Source organism: Hypanus sabinus, chromosome 8 (genome assembly GCF_030144855.1).
Source record: "Hypanus sabinus isolate sHypSab1 chromosome 8, sHypSab1.hap1, whole genome shotgun sequence".
Taxonomy (NCBI): Eukaryota; Metazoa; Chordata; class Chondrichthyes; order Myliobatiformes; family Dasyatidae; genus Hypanus; species Hypanus sabinus.
The window spans coordinates 80,097,645-80,115,791 of NC_082713.1; the positions used below are offsets into that span (position 1 = coordinate 80,097,645).

At 37.0% G+C, this 18,147-nt stretch overlaps 1 protein-coding gene across 2 annotated transcripts in view; it reads right to left on the reverse strand.

The window, feature by feature from the left end:
• Positions 1-18,147, reverse strand: part of wdr44 (WD repeat domain 44) — a 95,950-nt gene that overhangs the window by 22,870 nt on the left and 54,933 nt on the right. The window contains exons 7-14 of one of the 2 annotated variants that reach the window (XM_059977410.1): positions 17,675-17,811; positions 17,160-17,243; positions 14,542-14,642; positions 13,652-13,803; positions 12,437-12,575; positions 8,704-8,765; positions 6,929-7,045; positions 5,173-5,295 (exon numbers count right to left, since the gene is read on the reverse strand). In XM_059977410.1, coding sequence (XP_059833393.1) covers positions 5,173-5,295; positions 6,929-7,045; positions 8,704-8,765; positions 12,437-12,575; positions 13,652-13,803; positions 14,542-14,642; positions 17,160-17,243; positions 17,675-17,811 — 915 coding nt within the window. Of the gene's footprint in view, positions 1-5,172; positions 5,296-6,928; positions 7,046-8,703; positions 8,766-12,436; positions 12,576-13,651; positions 13,804-14,535; positions 14,643-17,159; positions 17,244-17,674; positions 17,812-18,147 lie in introns of both variants that reach the window. The other variant, XM_059977409.1, reaches the window with a different exon arrangement.

Sequence of the window (18,147 nt, forward strand, 5' to 3'; positions counted from 1 at the left end):
TGGGAAAGCACCGGGTCCAGATGGTTATACAGTTGAATTTTTAAAAATTTTTTCTGCTACTCTTTCCCCTTGGTTATGTAAGGTTTTTGAGGAAGCCATTAGATTGGAGAATTTGCCACAATCTTTTTATAGAGCTTCCATTTCTCTAATATTGAAGAAAGATAAAGACCCTACTAACTGTGCTTCCTATAGACCAATATCTTTATTGAATGTAGACTCCAAGATTTTTTCCAAGTTACTGGCATCTAGATTGGAGAAGGTATTACCCAAAATTATTTCAGATGATCAAACCGGTTTTATTAAAAATCGTTATTCTTTTTTTAACATCAGGAGATTGTTGAATATTGTTTATACTCCCTCACATGACACTTCAGAATGCGTGATTTCATTAGATGCGGATAAAGCATTTGATAGAGTTGCATGGCCTTACTTATTTAATGTGTTGGAAAAGTTTAATTTTAGTCCGATATTTATATCATGGATTAAATTGATTTATCATACTCCAGTAGCCTCAGTGTTTACCAATAATCAAAGATCTCCCTTTTTTCGTCTATTTCGGGGCACTAGACAAGGATGTCCTCTTAGTCCATTACTATTTAACATTGCCTTAGAACCTTTGGCAATTGCCATCAGACAATCACAGGATATTTTGGGTATTAATCGTGGGACAGACATTCATAAGTTATCTTTGTATGCAGATGATTTATTACTATTCATTTCTAACCCGGAGAAATCCATCCCAGCAGTTTTATCATTATTGGTTCAATTTAGTGAGTTTTCTGGGTATAAGTTAAATCTTAATAAAAGTGAATTGTTTCCTTTGAATAAACGGGTCCCAATTTATGGAAATTTACCTTTTAAATTAGTTAATGATTCTTTTACTTATTTAGGGATCAAAATCACAAAAAACCATAAAGATTTGTTTAGATTTAATTTTTTGCCCTTAATTGATCAGATTAAAGATTTGTTTCCTAAGTGGTCACCATTATCTTTATCCCTAATAGGTAGGATTAATGCTATTAAGATGGTTATTTTACCTAAGTTTTTATATATTTTTCAAGCGATACCAATTTTTATCCCGAAATCTTTTTTTTTACTAATGTTGACTCTAAAATTTCTTCATCTATATGGCAGAATAAAAATCCCAGGTTAGGTAAAATATATTTACAGAAGACAAAAAAGGAAGGTGGGTTAGCATTACCTAATTTCAGATTTTACTATTGGGCAGTTAATATTAGATATTTGTTATGTTGGTTGAAAGATGGGGGTGGATCTTTCGGCCCTCGTTGGGTGAGTTTAGAAACTAAATCTGTATCAGCTTATGCTCTGGGTTCTATTTTAGGGACTTCTCTCCCTTTTGCTCTTTCTAAATTGCTGAAACGAATTGACAACCCGATAGTTAAACATACTTTGCGTATATGGTTTCAATTTTGGAGATTTTTTGGGTTGACTCAATTCGTTTTAAATAGTCCTATTGTATCTAATTGTTTTTTCCACCCTTCTATTATAGATCAAGCCTATTCGGCTTGGAAAACTAAGGGATTACTAAGATTTTCTGATTTATTTTTGGACAATTGTTTCATGCCTTTTCAGCAATTATCCAACAAATATAACTTGCCTAGATTTCATTTTTTTAGATATTTACAGATTAGACATTTTTAAAGTTCTGTACCCCCTACGTTTCCAAATTTTGTGCCTTCAGATATTTTGGAGAGCTTATTTTGTTACGTACTCGTGACACATGACAGTGGAGCCCTTGTCATGTGACTGGGGTTGAAGCTGTACTGGACTTGAGGTGATGGTCTTGTGATGGTGGTGATGATGTCATTTTCCCGCCAGTAGAGATCATGTGACGGGGTTTTTTTTTACAGGTTATAAAAGGTAGACCCCACCCTGTGAGGAGGGGCAGTTCGTGGCTGGATTTGTCAGGTTGACTTCATGCCACTGCGTGTTTTAAGAGATGACGCAGTTTAGTTGAAGGATGAAGTTTTTATTTAACGCTAAAGTTTAAAAGGTTATTGCCAGCAGGTTCTTTATGATTCTGTTAGTTTGAGGCAATTAGAGGAGAGTGAAGATTCGAAGTTGGAAGTTAAAGATCGAGGAGAATCGCTTTCTACGGTGAAACGGGGGCGACCTTTGTTTGATCCTTATTTGGAAGGATTTCGTTGACTATCTTCGTGTTAATCCCTAGGTTTACCTAGAAAGGATTGAAGATAGTGGAGAAGGAAAGGTCAGTGCCTTTAAGCCGTTCTGTTTCGTGAATTCTTCGTGGGAAGTTCGATGTCGGGGATCGAAGCGAGCGACGTGAAAGAGAATCTAAATCGTCTTGTAAAGTCTCTCCTTTTAAATGGACTGTGAGCATATCGAACTTTTGGCAATACCACTTTAAAGAACTGTTTTTGCAATATCACTTTACGAACTGTTTGAACAGCCGCTCAGCAGCTGTTTCCGGTTACGGTAGTGTTTGTTTACTTTTGGGGGGGTTTGTTTTCTGTGTTTAATAAACGTGTTGTTTGTTATAAGAAACCCTTGCCGATCTCATATATTTATTGTTGCCTGAATACGTAACAATTTGAATTAGACCCTTTTCAAAAAGGGCTAATTTCAAAACTTTATAATATAATTATGAAGATACGTTCAGAGCCTCTTTATAAGACTAAAAAGGATTGGGAAAGAGAGCTTAGCCTTATTATTTCTAGTGAGAATTGGGATAGAATTTTTCAATTAGTTAATACATCATCATTATGTGCCAAACATTCATTAATACAATTTAAGGTCGTACATAGGGCCCATATGTCCAAGGATAAATTTGCTCATTTTTACTCTCATATCAGTCCTATTTGTGATAGATGTCAATCTGAAATTGCGTCTTTAACTCATATGTTTTGGTCTTGTTCATTTTTGGAGAAATATTGGAAAGATATTTTTGATATTATTTCTGCTGTTTTGAATATTGATTTACAAACTCATCCTATTACCGCAATTGTTGGTTTACCAATCTTAGACTCACTGCATTTATCTTCTTCTGCCCGTCGAATGATTGCATTTCTAACTCTGATGGCTAGAAGATCTATATTGTTGAATTGGAAGGAAATTAATCCTCCCACTGTATTTAATTGGTTCTCTCAATCTATGTTATGTTTAAATTTAGAAAAAATTAGAAGTGGTGCTTTTGAGACTTCTATTATATTTGAAAAGTTATGGAGACCATTTATTCAACATTTTCATATGATGTAATATGACCCTGTGCCAAGTTCATTTGATTTCCCAGCTTTTAGCTTATGTATGTTGAGAGGACCGGAAGTGACGGCATTGATGAGTATTTATTTTTGTGAGATATTATAAACAGCCCCCTTTTTTTTCTCTCTCTCTTTTTTTTTGCTTCTTTTTTCTTCTATATTAGTTATTAGTTACTAGATTAGTAGATTAGCTAGTTTTGCATTATATATTTTTTTTATTTTTTTTATTTTTTCTTTCTTTTTTCTGTTTTCTTTATATTATACATTATGAAATATTTAGACTTACCATGTTCATACATATATTTTATGGCTTATGTCTTGGTAAACTCATTTATATTGTCTATTATGTATGTTTTTTTTCATATGTAATGGAATTTGTATGTTGGTAATTTCTTTATCAATATATCATTTGTATTCTGTCCATATTACTAATAATAATAAAAAGATTTAGAAAGAAAGAAAGAAAAGGGGTCGGCATATACAAAGGTAACCTGAAAAAGTCACTTTTTTAACTTTGAAAATGGTCGGCTTATACTCCGGAATATATGGTACATTACAAAAATAAATAGTGCGAAAAGATATGAATAAAGAGGTAGTGTTCGTAGACCATTCAGAAATCTGATGGCAGAGAGGAATATTCTGTTCCTAAATCATTGTGTGTCTTCAGGCTCCTGACGGTAGTAATGATTGGAAGGTATGCTCCAGATGGACGCCACCTTCTTGTGGCACTGCCTCATGAAGATATCAGTGATGGTGGTGAGGGTTGTGCCATGAAGCTGGCAGAGTCTACAACCCTCTGCAACCTCTTTCAATCCTGTGCACTGGAACCTCCACACCAGTGATGCAACCAGTTAGAATGCTCTCCACCATTCATCTATGGAAATTTGTAAGTCTTTAGCAAAGTACCGTATCTCAAACTTATAGTGAAGTAGAGACACTGGTGTACATACTTCGTGACTGTATCAAATTGTTGTGCCCAGGATTGATCCTTTGATATTGTTTATACCCAGCAACTTGAAATTAATTATCCATTCTCTTGCTAACCCCTCAGGGAGAACTGGTGTGTGTTCTCCCGACTTCCACTTCTCAAAGTCCACAGCTAGTTCCTTTGTCCTGCCAGCATTGAGTGTGAGGTTTTTGTTGCAACACCACTCAATCAGCTGACCTACCTTACCCTTATAAAACTCTTCATCATGTTAGATTTTACCAACAACATTGATGTTATCTGAAAATTTCAGGATTGAGTTTGAGCTGTGGTTAGCCAAAGAGTTATGGGGGTAGTGACAGCAGAGCAGTGGGATTGAGCACAGATCCTTGAAGTGAGCCTGTGTTATAGTCAGCAAGGAGATGTCATCACTTATTTGTGCTGTTTGTGGTCTCTTGATGAGAAAGAGAAGGATCCAATTACAGAGGATCAGGTGGACAAGCTTGGTAATTAATACTGGGGGATGGAGGTATTAAATGCTGAACTGTAATTGATAAATAGCAACTAGACATACTCTTTGCTGTTGTCTTCTGGAGAGCCTGTGTGATTGCATCTGCTACCGATGTGTTGTAGTGGTGGTCAAATTACAATGGATCCAGGTTCTTGCTCAGTCAAGAGTTAAATTAACCTCTTGAAGTACGTCATGGTTGTGGATGTGATTCTACCAGCTGATAGTAATTTAGACAACTCAACTGGTCTTCCTGAGCACCGGAACGATTGCTGCTCTTCTGAAGAACATGGATGGGTACACACAAGGGCAGGACTTAGAGGAATATGGGCTGAATACAGGAAATTGGGACTAGACTTGTGAGCACTGAGGCTGGCATGGACACATTGGTCTGATGGGCCTGTACCCACAATGACTCTATAACAACTACACCAAACTGAATTACCAGTATTTTCAACTATTCTTTAACAATAAGAGCAAACATTTTGCATGCTACTTACCCTTGGGTGAAAAGCTATAGCAGTGACAAAATCTATATGTTGAAAGCAACACAAGCATTCCCTCCGTGATATATGCCACAAACGAACTGTCTTGTCCATGGAAGATGACAGCAGAAAGTAGTTCTATGAGGATTTAAGAAAAAAATGTCAGTGTTATTCCTCCAGTGTGAATAGCAGATTTTACAATAAAGGTTAGATATTCTGTTAAATAATCAGCTACATTTCTTTTGCAAAAAGCAATAAAAAGATTGATACTACACAGCAGGAGAAAAATAGTGACTGAAGTGCTTAATTAGAGCCAATGCTTAAACTTAACCAAATAACAATTACTTCGCCAAATTAAATTTCTTGTTTTATTAGTCTTCCTCAGATCATCCAATTAATAGAATTTCAAGGGTTGAAGAAAATCTCTTTAAAATTGATGTTAGTTGATGCATAATGTTAGTTGCAACTTTCTACATTTAACAAATGAACATGGCTAATTTAAGGCTGCATCACAGCCTGGTATGGAAATACCAATGCCCCAAACAGAAAATCCTACAAAAAGTAGTGTCTATAGTGTAGTCCATCATGTGTAAAGCTACCCGACCACTGAGCACATCCACATGAAGTGATATTGCAGGAAAGCAGCATCCATCATCAGCAACTCACACCATCCAGGACATGCTCCCCTCTTGCTGCTGCCATCAAGGTGGTACAGGAGCCTCAGGACTCCCACCACCAGGTTCAGGAACAGTTATTACCCCTCAAACTTAAGGTTCTTGAACCAAAGGGGATAACTTCACTCAACTTCACTTGCCCTATTATTGAAATGTTTCCACAACCAATGGACTCACTTTCAAGGACTTCTTATCATGCCCTTGATATTTATTGCTTATTATTTATTTATTTATTGTATTTGGACGACTTGTTGTCTTCTGCACTCTGGTTAAAGCCTAAGTGGGTACAGTCTTAATTGACTCTATTATTGTATTATGGATTTATTGAGTAGCCCATAAGAAAATGAATTTCATGACTGTATATGGTGACAGATGTTTTTGATAATAACTTTATTTCAAACTTTTTTTGTCAATCAGAAAACCTATTGTTAAACTCCTTATGCCTCCTGTACAACAAAGTGGGAGATGCTCACAATGAAATTGAGATAATGTATTCAGCTTCCCATTCCCACTACCACAAAGCTCCAAATCCACCTACAGCTGCTCAGGAGCTCTCCTCACTACATATGGAATTCCTAAAAGCTCATTCGTATTCCTTTGACCTAAACCACATTGTACTGATCAAGCATTCCTTCCAGTCCTCAAGCCAGCCAAGATCATATTATAAAGTGAAAGGGTCATCTGCTTAAAAATCTTACTTTGTCTTGAACATGAATGCGTTATCACTTCTAAGCTCTATACCTATCCACCTCACCAATCTAGATAGTCAAAGTTAACAAAGTAATGAAATAATATGAAGTAGTAAGAAATAATTAAACCATCCCTCTATGCTTTCATACTGGCAACAGTTTGACAAGTTTAATCCAACCTTTCTCATCTCTGCCCTTCAACAAAAATGCCTCCAAAACTGTGCACAGTATTTCAGCTGTACAACTGCAATAAAACCTCCCTGTTATTCAGAGCACACAGAAGGCCAACATGCTGTTAAAGGTCATACAAGCTTATTAAATGGTGCCATGGATAATTTTATGCACAAAACACAACATCACATAGGCACAGTATATGTGAATAGTTTAGGGTCTGCACTATTCTTATACCTTTGACCAAGAGAGATCCAGAAGATCAGCAGTATGTCCCTTGTATTTACAAAATGGATGCTGCCTAAAAGGTGTAGTTTTGTCTTCAGGATCGGAATCCTCAGTTCCGCTATATGCCTAAGAAAGAAAAAGATAAATTTAGATTCTACAAGTCAACATTCAGATTGCATTGACAATATTTTCAAAGGATATTGATATTAAAATAGTAATTTCACTTGACATTGCTTTTACATTCATACCTATATGTTCACCAAGATAGTTCAATAAAATCTGAAAAAAATTCTTTGAGTTAACAAAATATATGCTTGAATACCAAACTGTAATAGATAGATATTAAGCCGTAAACACGTGAAAATCTACAGGTGCTGGAAATTCAAGCAACACACACAAAATGCTGGTGGAACGCAGCAGGCCAGGCAGCATCTATAGGAAGAAGTACACTCGATGTTCCGAGCCAAGACCCTTCGTCAGGATTAACTGAAAGAAGAGATAGTAAGAGATCTGAAAGTGGGAGGGGGAGATCTGAAATGATAGAAGACAGGAGGGGGAGGGATGAAGTTAAGAGCTGGAAAGTTGATTTGCAAAAGGGGTACAGAGCTGGAGAAGGGGGGAGAATCATGGGACAGGAGGCCTGGGGAGCCAGAAAGGGAGAGGGGGGCACCAGAGGAAGATGGAGAGCAGGCAAGGAGAGATTGTGAGAGGGACAGAGAGAAAAAAGTATATATTGCCGAGACTCAAAGCAGACTGGGAGACCGTTTTGCTGAACACCTACGCTCTGTCCACCAGAAAAAGCAGGATCTCCCAGTGGCCACACATTTTAATTCCACATCCCATTCCCATTCTGATATGTCTATCCATGGCCTCCTCTACTGTCAAGGTGAATCCACACTCATGTTGGAGGAACAACACCTTATATTCTGTCTGGGAAGCCTCCAACCTGATGGCATGAAGATTGACCTGTAACCTGTTAATGCCCCTCCTCCCCTTCTTACCCCATCCCTTATTTATTATTCCCCCCTTTTTTCCTCTCTCTCTCTTCTCTCTCTGTCCATCTCACAATCACTCTTTGCCTGTTCTCCATCTCCCTCTGGTGCTCCCCTCCCACTTTCTGGCTCCCTAGGCCTCCCGTCCCATAATCCTCTCCCTTCTCCAGCTCTGTATCCCTTTTGCAAATCAACTTTCCAGCTCTTAGCTTCATCCCACCCCCTCCTGTCTTCTATCATTTCAGATCTCCCCCTCCCACTTTCAAATCTCTTACTATCTCTTCTTTCAGTTAGTCCTGACGAAGGGTATCGGCTCGAAACGTCGTCTGTACTTCTTTCTATAGATGCTGCCTGGCCTGCTGCATTCCACCAGCATTTTGTGTGTGTTGCTTGGATATTAAGCCTGCAATTTAGTGGAATCATACAGCTAAAACTAGACTACACTTTAAAGCAGCCCTGGTGAATTACCTAGGAACATTACTGTATTGTTTTCCTTAAAATCAGCATCATGGTAATGAAATATGCAAAAATATGAAATTTTAAATTAGATTATTTGTATGATGGGAGCCGCCATTTTAGTAATGTCATTACTGCTATTTGTACATGCTCCTTGCTTCAACACAATAGCTCTTCTGTAATTGAACACAACAGAGCAAATCAGCAACAAAGTGGAAAAGAAAATTACTCAGAGCACAGAAATCCATTGTTAATTGTTTCGTGCTATTGCCGAAAAACTAAATTTTAACCCTATCTTTGCTTTGCCTGCAACATGAATCATATTTTTTTACATACCGTGTCAGTATCAGATTTCGAAGAACTCAAGCTTTCTTGTGAAGGTGATGGTGACACACGACCTGAATGAAGTTTAAAATATTGTTACCACGCACTAAGCTAGAGCGCAAAATAATGGCTTACGACTTACGAGCTTTAGAAAAGGTCAATAAATCAACAACATTGTTTTTGTGTTTCTCTACCCAAGTTGGTCAATTGTATTACATATTCAAAGCAGAGATCATAAATCCATAATTATTTTGGTACAACCAGCTAAATCTCAATGAATCCATATCTTTTCTAAAACTACCAAGATCCAGTTAAATCAAAATGACAACTACTTGCCAAGTGATCACCAAAGGAAATGAAAATGCCAGTTATCCAAAAGCCAAGGGAAAATATTTGATCCAGTTTTACCTACTCTCCTAGGCAACTGGATCTCCATTCCAAAGACTTTCCTTTCCTGGTGCATGGGATTTTAGTCACTGAAATGACTAACATCTTTTAAGTAGCAATAAATAAGTAGACAAATCAGATAGCTGGACACCAACTGCCAGAAAAATACTAGAACCCATAAACTATATTAATTAACAACCTACTTAGAAAAGGAAAATACTTCTTTAAAAATGCTTTATAGAAAGGAAATAGTTATCTTATTTTACTTTACATTAAGTTTACTTTCTTGGAAAATATAACCAGTGAAATAAGTTATAAAAGCTCCCAGAAGCTTTTATTAAAGTGACATGAAAAAGATAAAAGGTCGTTGACCAGGAACATTAACTATTTCTCTCTGACTAATCTGTTGATTTTGTTTCTAATGATACTTGCAGTATCTACAGTATTTACTTTTGTTTCATTCAATGAGGTAGTAGGCATCCGGGGTAACAGGATAGGATTGGGTATAAAAATAACTCAGTGGTGTCCCAGTTGTGCAAGCTTCAGTAAAACACACACCAGGAGTATCATGCGCAGTTTTGACCTTGTACTTGGAGGGATGTACTTTGCTTAGAGGCAGTACAGTGTTGCTTCACTGGCTCAGTTGCCAGGTAAATGATTGTCCAACAAGAAGAGAGAGTATAATGGGTCGTGTCCACATGGAGCTAGATCAGGAATGAGTTCTGAAATGCACCATTCTGAGAGGTATTGACAACTGATACTGAGAGACTATTTGCTCTGGCTGGCAGGCAGGACTCAGACATATAGGGCTTCTGGAATCAAAAGATATCTTGAGCAGTTTGATTCTTTGGATTTCCCTATTAAGCTAAGGATATTTAATTGCTGAAGGTATGACTGATGGATTTTTGCACACTAAAAGAAACAAGGGATATTGGACAGTTGGATTCTGATGTTTTAAATCCAAGATTCTTTTAGAGGACAGACAAAAGGCACAAAACTTGTTACTTCACTGTCATTTTAATAAGAGTTGATAGAACAAAGAGAAATTGATACGTGATAGAGGTCTACTAGTGGAGAAAGCCATGATTAAAGATGATCAAAATGGCACTGCTTTGTGTTTAGCTATTTTAAACCCATAGGGATAAGGGAAATTCCAATCAAAATTATCGATAAGAATTAACCAATTAGAAAGCTACTATTCAATACTGCAGAACCAACTTAACTAATGAGAAAGCACTGTATTTAATTAAAGCAGAACAAAGGAGCTTGTTGCTTCAGGGTGTTCCAGAATTATGCTTTGTATAGCCATGAGAGGATATATGCATACAAGAACTACTTAATTATCTGCATGTATTTTAATTGTTAAACTGCAAAGAAAATAATAATTAAACAGTCTAATCTAATGAAATAGTCGAATCCAACAGGAGCAGGTGGGATGGTGGACCCAAGGAGGAAGGAATGTTTGTGCAAGCACAGAAATCAAGAACTATTTTGTTTTCTTATTTTCTTAGAAATGAAAGCAGACACTTGGTGTTCTTAAGCTGCTGATTTCAGTTAAATGTTTACAATATAAAAAGCGCCCTTCAAAATAAGCACAAAGCTATTTCATTTAACAGCAACTTCCATTTCCCTCTAAAGAGTCAGTAATAAACCAAATCTCTAAGCAAATCTTTTCACAATATCAAAAAACAGACGTTCCTCAAATACAAACTTAAGATTAATTTGCTGAACCACACTGTGCCCGTGATATTGTCTCTCCCCCCTACAACATCTACACTTAAACAGATACATCATGTAAGAATGTAAATAGGCTACTCTGCAATGATCTATTACCTCAACATCACCTTTCTGTGCTCTGCCACCCCCGAGTACTCCAACATCGATGACTGCCTTGAATATACAAAGTGATTGAACTGCTTGGGTTGAGAATCCAAAAATTTGCTAATCTCTGGGTTTCTTCTTATTCTGGTTTGCATGTTTGAACCCTTAGCATGCATCTGTGACATCAGTGTCAAAGGAAATCAATTCTGAACCCACTCTGACAAGCATAGAAATATAGAAAACCTACAGCACAATACAGACCCTTTGGCCCACAATGCTGTGCCGGAAATGTCCTTACCTTAGAAATTACCTAGGCTTATCCATAGCCCTCTATTTTTCTAAGCTCCATGTACATATCCAGGAGTCTCTTAAAATACCCTATCGTATCCGCCTCCACCACCGTTGCTGGCAGCCCATTCCATGCACTCACCACCCTCTGCATAAAAAACTTACCCCTGACACCTCCTCTGTATCTACTTCCAAGCACCTTAGAACCGTACCCTCTCGTGTTAGCCACTTCAGCCCCGGGAAAAAGCCTCTAACTATACACATGATCAGTGAGATCAAAAACCCGATGAGATTTGTTTCTCTGTAGCCCTCATTCTTCGAAACCTGAGAGTACAGATTTAGTCAGTTTAATTTCTCCTCAGATGACAAATCCACCATACCAGGGACCATTCTACTGAACCCTGCAATGGGGAGGGGGTGGGGACAATACCCAGATTGGCAGTTGATTGGGAAAAACACAAAGCTGCTGCCGTCTCATCTTCAGAGATGTAAAGTTAATCCCAGTGCTGTCTGTGTGCAGTATGCACATCTTTGCTGCCATTGCAAGGGTTTCCCCTTGACACTGCAGTTTTATCGCACATCCCAAATAAGAGTTCACTGAGGTTTTAACTGGTTACTAAAATGTATCCTTAGTACAGGTGAATGGTTGAAGAATCACATGGGGTTCATGGGAATACACGAGACTGAATTATAGCAAAGTGGAACAAATAGGGACAAGAGTCTGCAAATGCTGAAATCTGGAGCAACACCTAAAGCACTAGAACAACTCAGACTACTGAAAGCCAGACGAAGGGCCTCAATCTGAAATGTTGACTGTCCATTTCCCTCTAAAGATGCCTCTTGACCCACTGAGTTCCTCCAGTGCTGGGAGAAATGGGATTGCTTTAAGAATCAGAAGAGCTCTCCCTCTGTCAATAAAAAGCCACCCAAGGCATAAATGCATTTTGTTCTTCCCAACATTCAATGTGACTGACAGATTTCACCATCCAGTCTCCAACTCCTAAACCTTAACTTATTATTTCCAATATGAAGGGATTTGAAGCTCTTGGAAGCCACAAATAAATGGGGTCCAAGAACTATAGAACCCAAACAATTTATGTCTCCTTGAACCAAAATTTGTATAGGATATTTCAGTCATAAATATAGTTCTTCTACAACCTTCCAACTTCACATTCACCAGCTAATACTACAACTGATCCACTCATGTATACAAAAAGTCAAAGTAGCCCCACTTGGCGATACTGTTTACCTTCAGTGTTGTATTTTATTCTCATATTGTTGAAGTAGTCCCAAGCATTCTTTAAAACCCAGATCCTCACAACTTTGTCTTGACCGGCTGTTGCAAGTAATCGACCACAGTGTGAAAACTTCATTGTCCACACAGCTCCCTAGAAACAAAATCTCAATTTTCATTTCCTGTTATATGTACAATAATCAAACCATTTTTCTTGTATGGCAAGTTGATTAATAGACTAGATTCTAAGGGTAGACATCAGATAATGTTATCAGCATAATTACAGATCCATGGAATGGTTAAGGTACAGACAGAGGCCAATCAATCCCTCAGGCTCTCAACTAGAGTAACTCCCTAGGTTATTGACTTCACACTGTCCACGTAACCTTACAATTTTTTCTTCATTATATATTTATACGATTTCCTCTTGAAAACCACAATGGATTCTGTTCACAATCCATTCTCTCCGAAACCCTCACTATTCTGTAGACTTCGATGACATATTTCTTTACTCTTCTCTTTGCTAAGAATGTTCCAGCCCCTCCACTGATCCTTAATCCTTCATTTTTGGAACCATTGTCATCTACCTCTGCTTTTGCTGAAAACATCACAATCTCCAAGAACTAAATCCAGTTAAAGCAGGATCACTGTAAAAGCTCACCAGGACTTTAACTGTATTGATAAGGCCCAGAATTACATCTGCTTTTTTACCCACTTTCTCAACATGCCTGCCACTTTTAATGACAGGACCCTCAAGGCCTCTCTGCACTATCATTTTGGCTCTGTCATCTTTTCATAGCTACCATCAGGCAGGAGGTACAGAAGCCTGAAAACTCATAACACCAGGTTCAAGAAGAGCTATTTCCCTTCAACCATTCTATTCTTAAACTAGTTAGCAAAACCCTAATCACTTTGTTTCAGTGAAGTTATCCCATTTGTATGAACTGTAGATCCACTGGTAGTTTGCTTTCAGCACTGATCTGGAATTGTGTATCTAAATTCCTAATCTGGATTAAACAGCTACCAGAGTTAATTAAAAAAAAATAAACAAAATCTGTCTGCATTCAGGAAATTCCTAGCCATTGTATTGAAGGAAGTATTATCATAAACCTGAGAGTTTCTATCTGCTTGATTGTAAAATAATACACTTGGCAAAAACAACAAAGCAAGAACCAAGAATTTAAGAAATAGAGACAGGAAATAACATGGCCTACTAAAATTAGAACGTACCATGTGTTCTCCACTTAGATCTTGGACCATTTTAATCTGATCAAAGTCAAAAGGCCCTTTGAAACTGTGTGCTGCTTTAAACTTGACAGGCCTTGTGTAAGGCATACCCTCATCGTCACTAGAAGAAGCATCATCTTGATCCAAATGGAACACTTGAAAACAACAGAAATTGACAATATTAAGTAATAATTCAAGGTCATGAAATGATGAAACATTGCTCCAAGAAAGTGCTGTTACAAAACTAGTTAGAATTTGTGAAACCAAGTGTGTATTAAATACGCATAAAATACATCATTTAAACTTTCTTGTTCTTCCTACATGCCCTTACAAACCAAAAGATGCTAGTCACCATGAACCATTTCTCACATCCTGGGAGTCACCTTTCAATAAGGCAAATGTACAACAGCTACTGTGTACCAGCCCAGCCTTTAGCCACTTACTTATGCCGTCTATTTTGAGCTCTGCACATCAATCAATACAAGGAGACCAAAAGAACTGTTCCAAGAATTTTTCAAATTCCTGGAAAAAGTGCAACTGACTTATGGGACTATCAAGAAAGCATCTAGGAAACAGCAAACACAGTGTATCTCTGATGGTAGCCAGTGGAGGCCAGCAGCATCAAACATTCAGAACAACCTATTCTTAACTATCAAGCTCCATCTGTGGATCCCACAAACGTTCACTGCAATTCAGAATTTAACCATAGAGGAAGCAAGTCATCTCAATTCCAGAGGACTGCCAAAGGCGGCAGCAATAATACTGTATTTGTAGCAAAAGAAAATATACAGAAGTTAAAGTTAGCCTACTAATTATTCACAAGAAATGACTCTGAACAGATATCATTTTACAAAATAAAAAGTAAAGCCATTTATTTTTAAATGTACCTTCACCTCGGACACTTTTAACTTTATTTACAGCTTTTTCACCATATTCTTCAGCAAGATGCTTTGCTCTCTTCACTGATTTTCCCAAAAACTTCTTTAGTTGATTACTGAAAAAGCATTAAATTCATCAGTCAAAAATATACATTTTACATCTCCTTAAAATACTGAGTATAGACCAGAATGCTGATGTTAAGGCAGCTTGGTTTTAATACTCATATCAAACTACGAATGATTAAAAATGAAAACTGTTTTCAGAAGCAACATTTTAAAGGAGGATCAACAACAAATTAACATTCTTTACATTCAGTTTTGTAAAATTGCATTACACAACAGAAAGGGATCTCAATTTTCTAAAAAATATAAAAGGCACACATCCTCTCCTGCTTTCATCTTGTAAACACAGTCATAAAATAAACTCTCCAAATTCTTTCTTCTTGTGGTGAGGTAGGTGCAATATTGGGTGAAGACAAAAGGAGGAACAGATGGGTGCATCTTACATTGTCTCTTTCAATAATTTCATCATTTTCTTCCCCACTGCTGTTTACAGTCTTCCAGAATCCCAAGTAATTAACGGTAGCATCAAATTAAAGAATAGTCTTATTTGTTATATGTACATTGAAGCACAGTGAAATGTGTTATCAGGGAGAATGTAAAAACTCCTACAAACAGTAGTAAGCATCACACCCTCAAATGGCAATTGAAAAAAAATACACAATCAGAATAATAATTACAATAGAGAACCATAATGCAGTGTTAAATTTTAAGGATGTAGTAACACAATGGTCTCAGGGAGGTTAAAGGGATTGGATTTTCAGGCATATCCCAGTTACATAAATCAATTGCTCAATGCCAGAGTAAATCAAATCCGCCCAAAACAAGCTCTCCACGTTTTAAAGACAATTGTACCACACAGAAAGGTTATTTGATCCAACCTACTTGGGTAATTTTCTTCAAATGGAGCTCCCTAAATTATGCTTACCTGTATAGCCCACTACATTGCAATAAAGCAAGAAGACTCACATTAAGTATACTGAAACCCCAATCATTTCTGTAACATACAGTATAATCCAAGTTTTGTGTTTAACTGCTGGGAAAACTATCAGAACTTGTCATTATGGAGCTGTTTGGATGTATAGCTAGGACGAGGAAATCTGGAACTAAATCCCTGCTCCTCCATAGGAACTGCTGGCTTACAACTTTCTCTATCATAACCTTCCAAAATCAATGGACTGGCAACATTCTCTAAAAAAAAGAAAGATATGGTGCATTTGCATCAATTGGGAATGAGCTTTTAATAGCTTAAAATTGCCCATTCCTAGCTTCATATACTAAAAACTACCTATTATCTTTTTATTATAAATATTGTCAAATTCAGTGGATTTTAACTATGTACTTTTTAAAAACATTTTCAACTAAAGTGTGTTAAATTGCTCAGATTGCTTGATGATAGCACCAGATGTTCTCTAAAACAGGCACATAAATAAAACTACAACTTGTAAACTGGATGTCTAGATCCACAAAGATCACTGGATCCGGATGTAGAGCTTTGAAGAAAGAAGTGAGTGCCTTTGTTTCCCACCACAGATGGGAAAATACAATTAACGTACTTAACATCAGACACTAACCCAAGGAGACCTTAATGAACAATTGGATAAAACTGAGAGCAAATAAATGGAGAAGATAACAAAAGAAATCCAAAAGGTTTGGAAGAAGGATACTTCAACAGATTTGCAGCATTCAATCTCATCTTGTCCACAAGGCACAAGTCAAAAATGTTTGAAGTCACTCCGATGGATGAGTGCGTATGTGCTCCACTTACACAAAACCCATCCAATTAAGGACAAAGCAGTCTGCTCACTACCCCTAATATTTATTCTCTCCAGGACTGTCAGGGAATTTAAATCAAATAATGCAGGAAAAAATGTTAGGGACAGTAATGACGATCATGCAACTACCAGATTCTGTAACATTTCTCCTCTTTCAGTAACGTCTTTTAGAAACTATAATCTGCCTTCCTTATCTAGTCCGGTTTGTTGCAACTCTAAACAGTGATTTAACTGACTTTTTAAAACTGTCTTGTAAAATTGCCAATCAAGCCATTCAGTCCAATGGCAATTAGGCATGGGCAGTAAATGCTGCCTTTGCCAATAAGACCCACATCTGCTTGATTCCTCCTATACCAATGAGGCATTTTGAATGAAGCATACATGCCTCACAGAGACACTTTCATTTGCACATATCATTATCAGTTCAAAATATTGCAATTTAAGGATTTTCAGCCTTTATTATATCCGCAACAAAGAACAATGGCAAATGAAAAAGCTCTTATGCACGGTACCAAATAATTTGACAAGAAATGATATACGTTTTGTCTTGCACCATGGGGTTGGAGAATGCAAGATACTTATATTATGTCTCACTAACAGTTATCAATCGTCAGGACATCATATACATTAGAAATCACGACAAAACATGCTAAAATGCAAACATAGGGAAGGTAAAAGTATGTTCTAAATTGTAAATCAAAATACTAATTTAAATATAAATAAGAATACATATTTTAAAAATACTGCCAAATATTTCTATTATAATGAAAAATGAACAGTATGGGAATAAGTTCTTACGTTTTCTGTTTGATTTTATGGCCATCTTGCTCAGTCTGAGTGGGTTGAATCTTCTCTTCATCATCTGACTGTGCGGCATCATTACTAAAATTGCAAAACCATTCTGATTAAAATCTACTTAACAGATAAATAATAATCATAAACACAAGAGATTCTGCAGATGATGAAAATCCAGAGCAACACACAAAATACTACAGAAACTCAGTAGGTCAGGCAGCCTGTTGGTCTGAATTCACACTTAAAAATCAAATCACGTTCATACATGCTTGGCTCTATCAATTTCTGACAAATTTTAGACATAAGTTTACTCAAGAAAAATTGTATCTTTACAGTTAAAGCTACACAGTTCAAAACAACAGAATAGATCAATAGTGAGCAGAAATCTAAACTACCAAGAAGATTGCTCATAAATTCAGCTAGGATTTAATATAATTTTCCAAAGTGAATGATATCATCATTAACAAAGCACAGATTTCTGTGAGAGTGAGGGTTGAAGGGAAGGATGCTTTGCATACCTTACATATTCCTTTGTCCGACGCATAATATGTAATGTCAATGGATTAAGACCTTTGGGAAGTTTCTCCTCAGCCATGTTAAGAGGGATCTCTTCCCCTGTATCCAGATTTTTCACCATCACACTAGCAAGAATTTCCTTTAGCAAAAGAAATAATTTTATTGGTGGATTTTCAAGAGAATCAAAGGAGGATTACATGCACAAAACCAAACCTCTTGATGTGATTTGACTAAAGCATTGTGTGCAGCATTTGTTACGAAAATCCAAGAAGTTTTTTCTGGTTGCTCAACAACAATCTTATTGACAGTCATACTAATGAAACAAAGGTGGGCTGAAGTGTCTGCTTTTATTTTGTATCTTTCTGGGACTGTGTCAATTACAAGCATGCCTATGAATCTTTAAATTGCAAACTTTTCTGAAATGTCTGGTCCTCCATAAAGGAGTTTAACAGAAACAAATGAATAGAGTGGACAT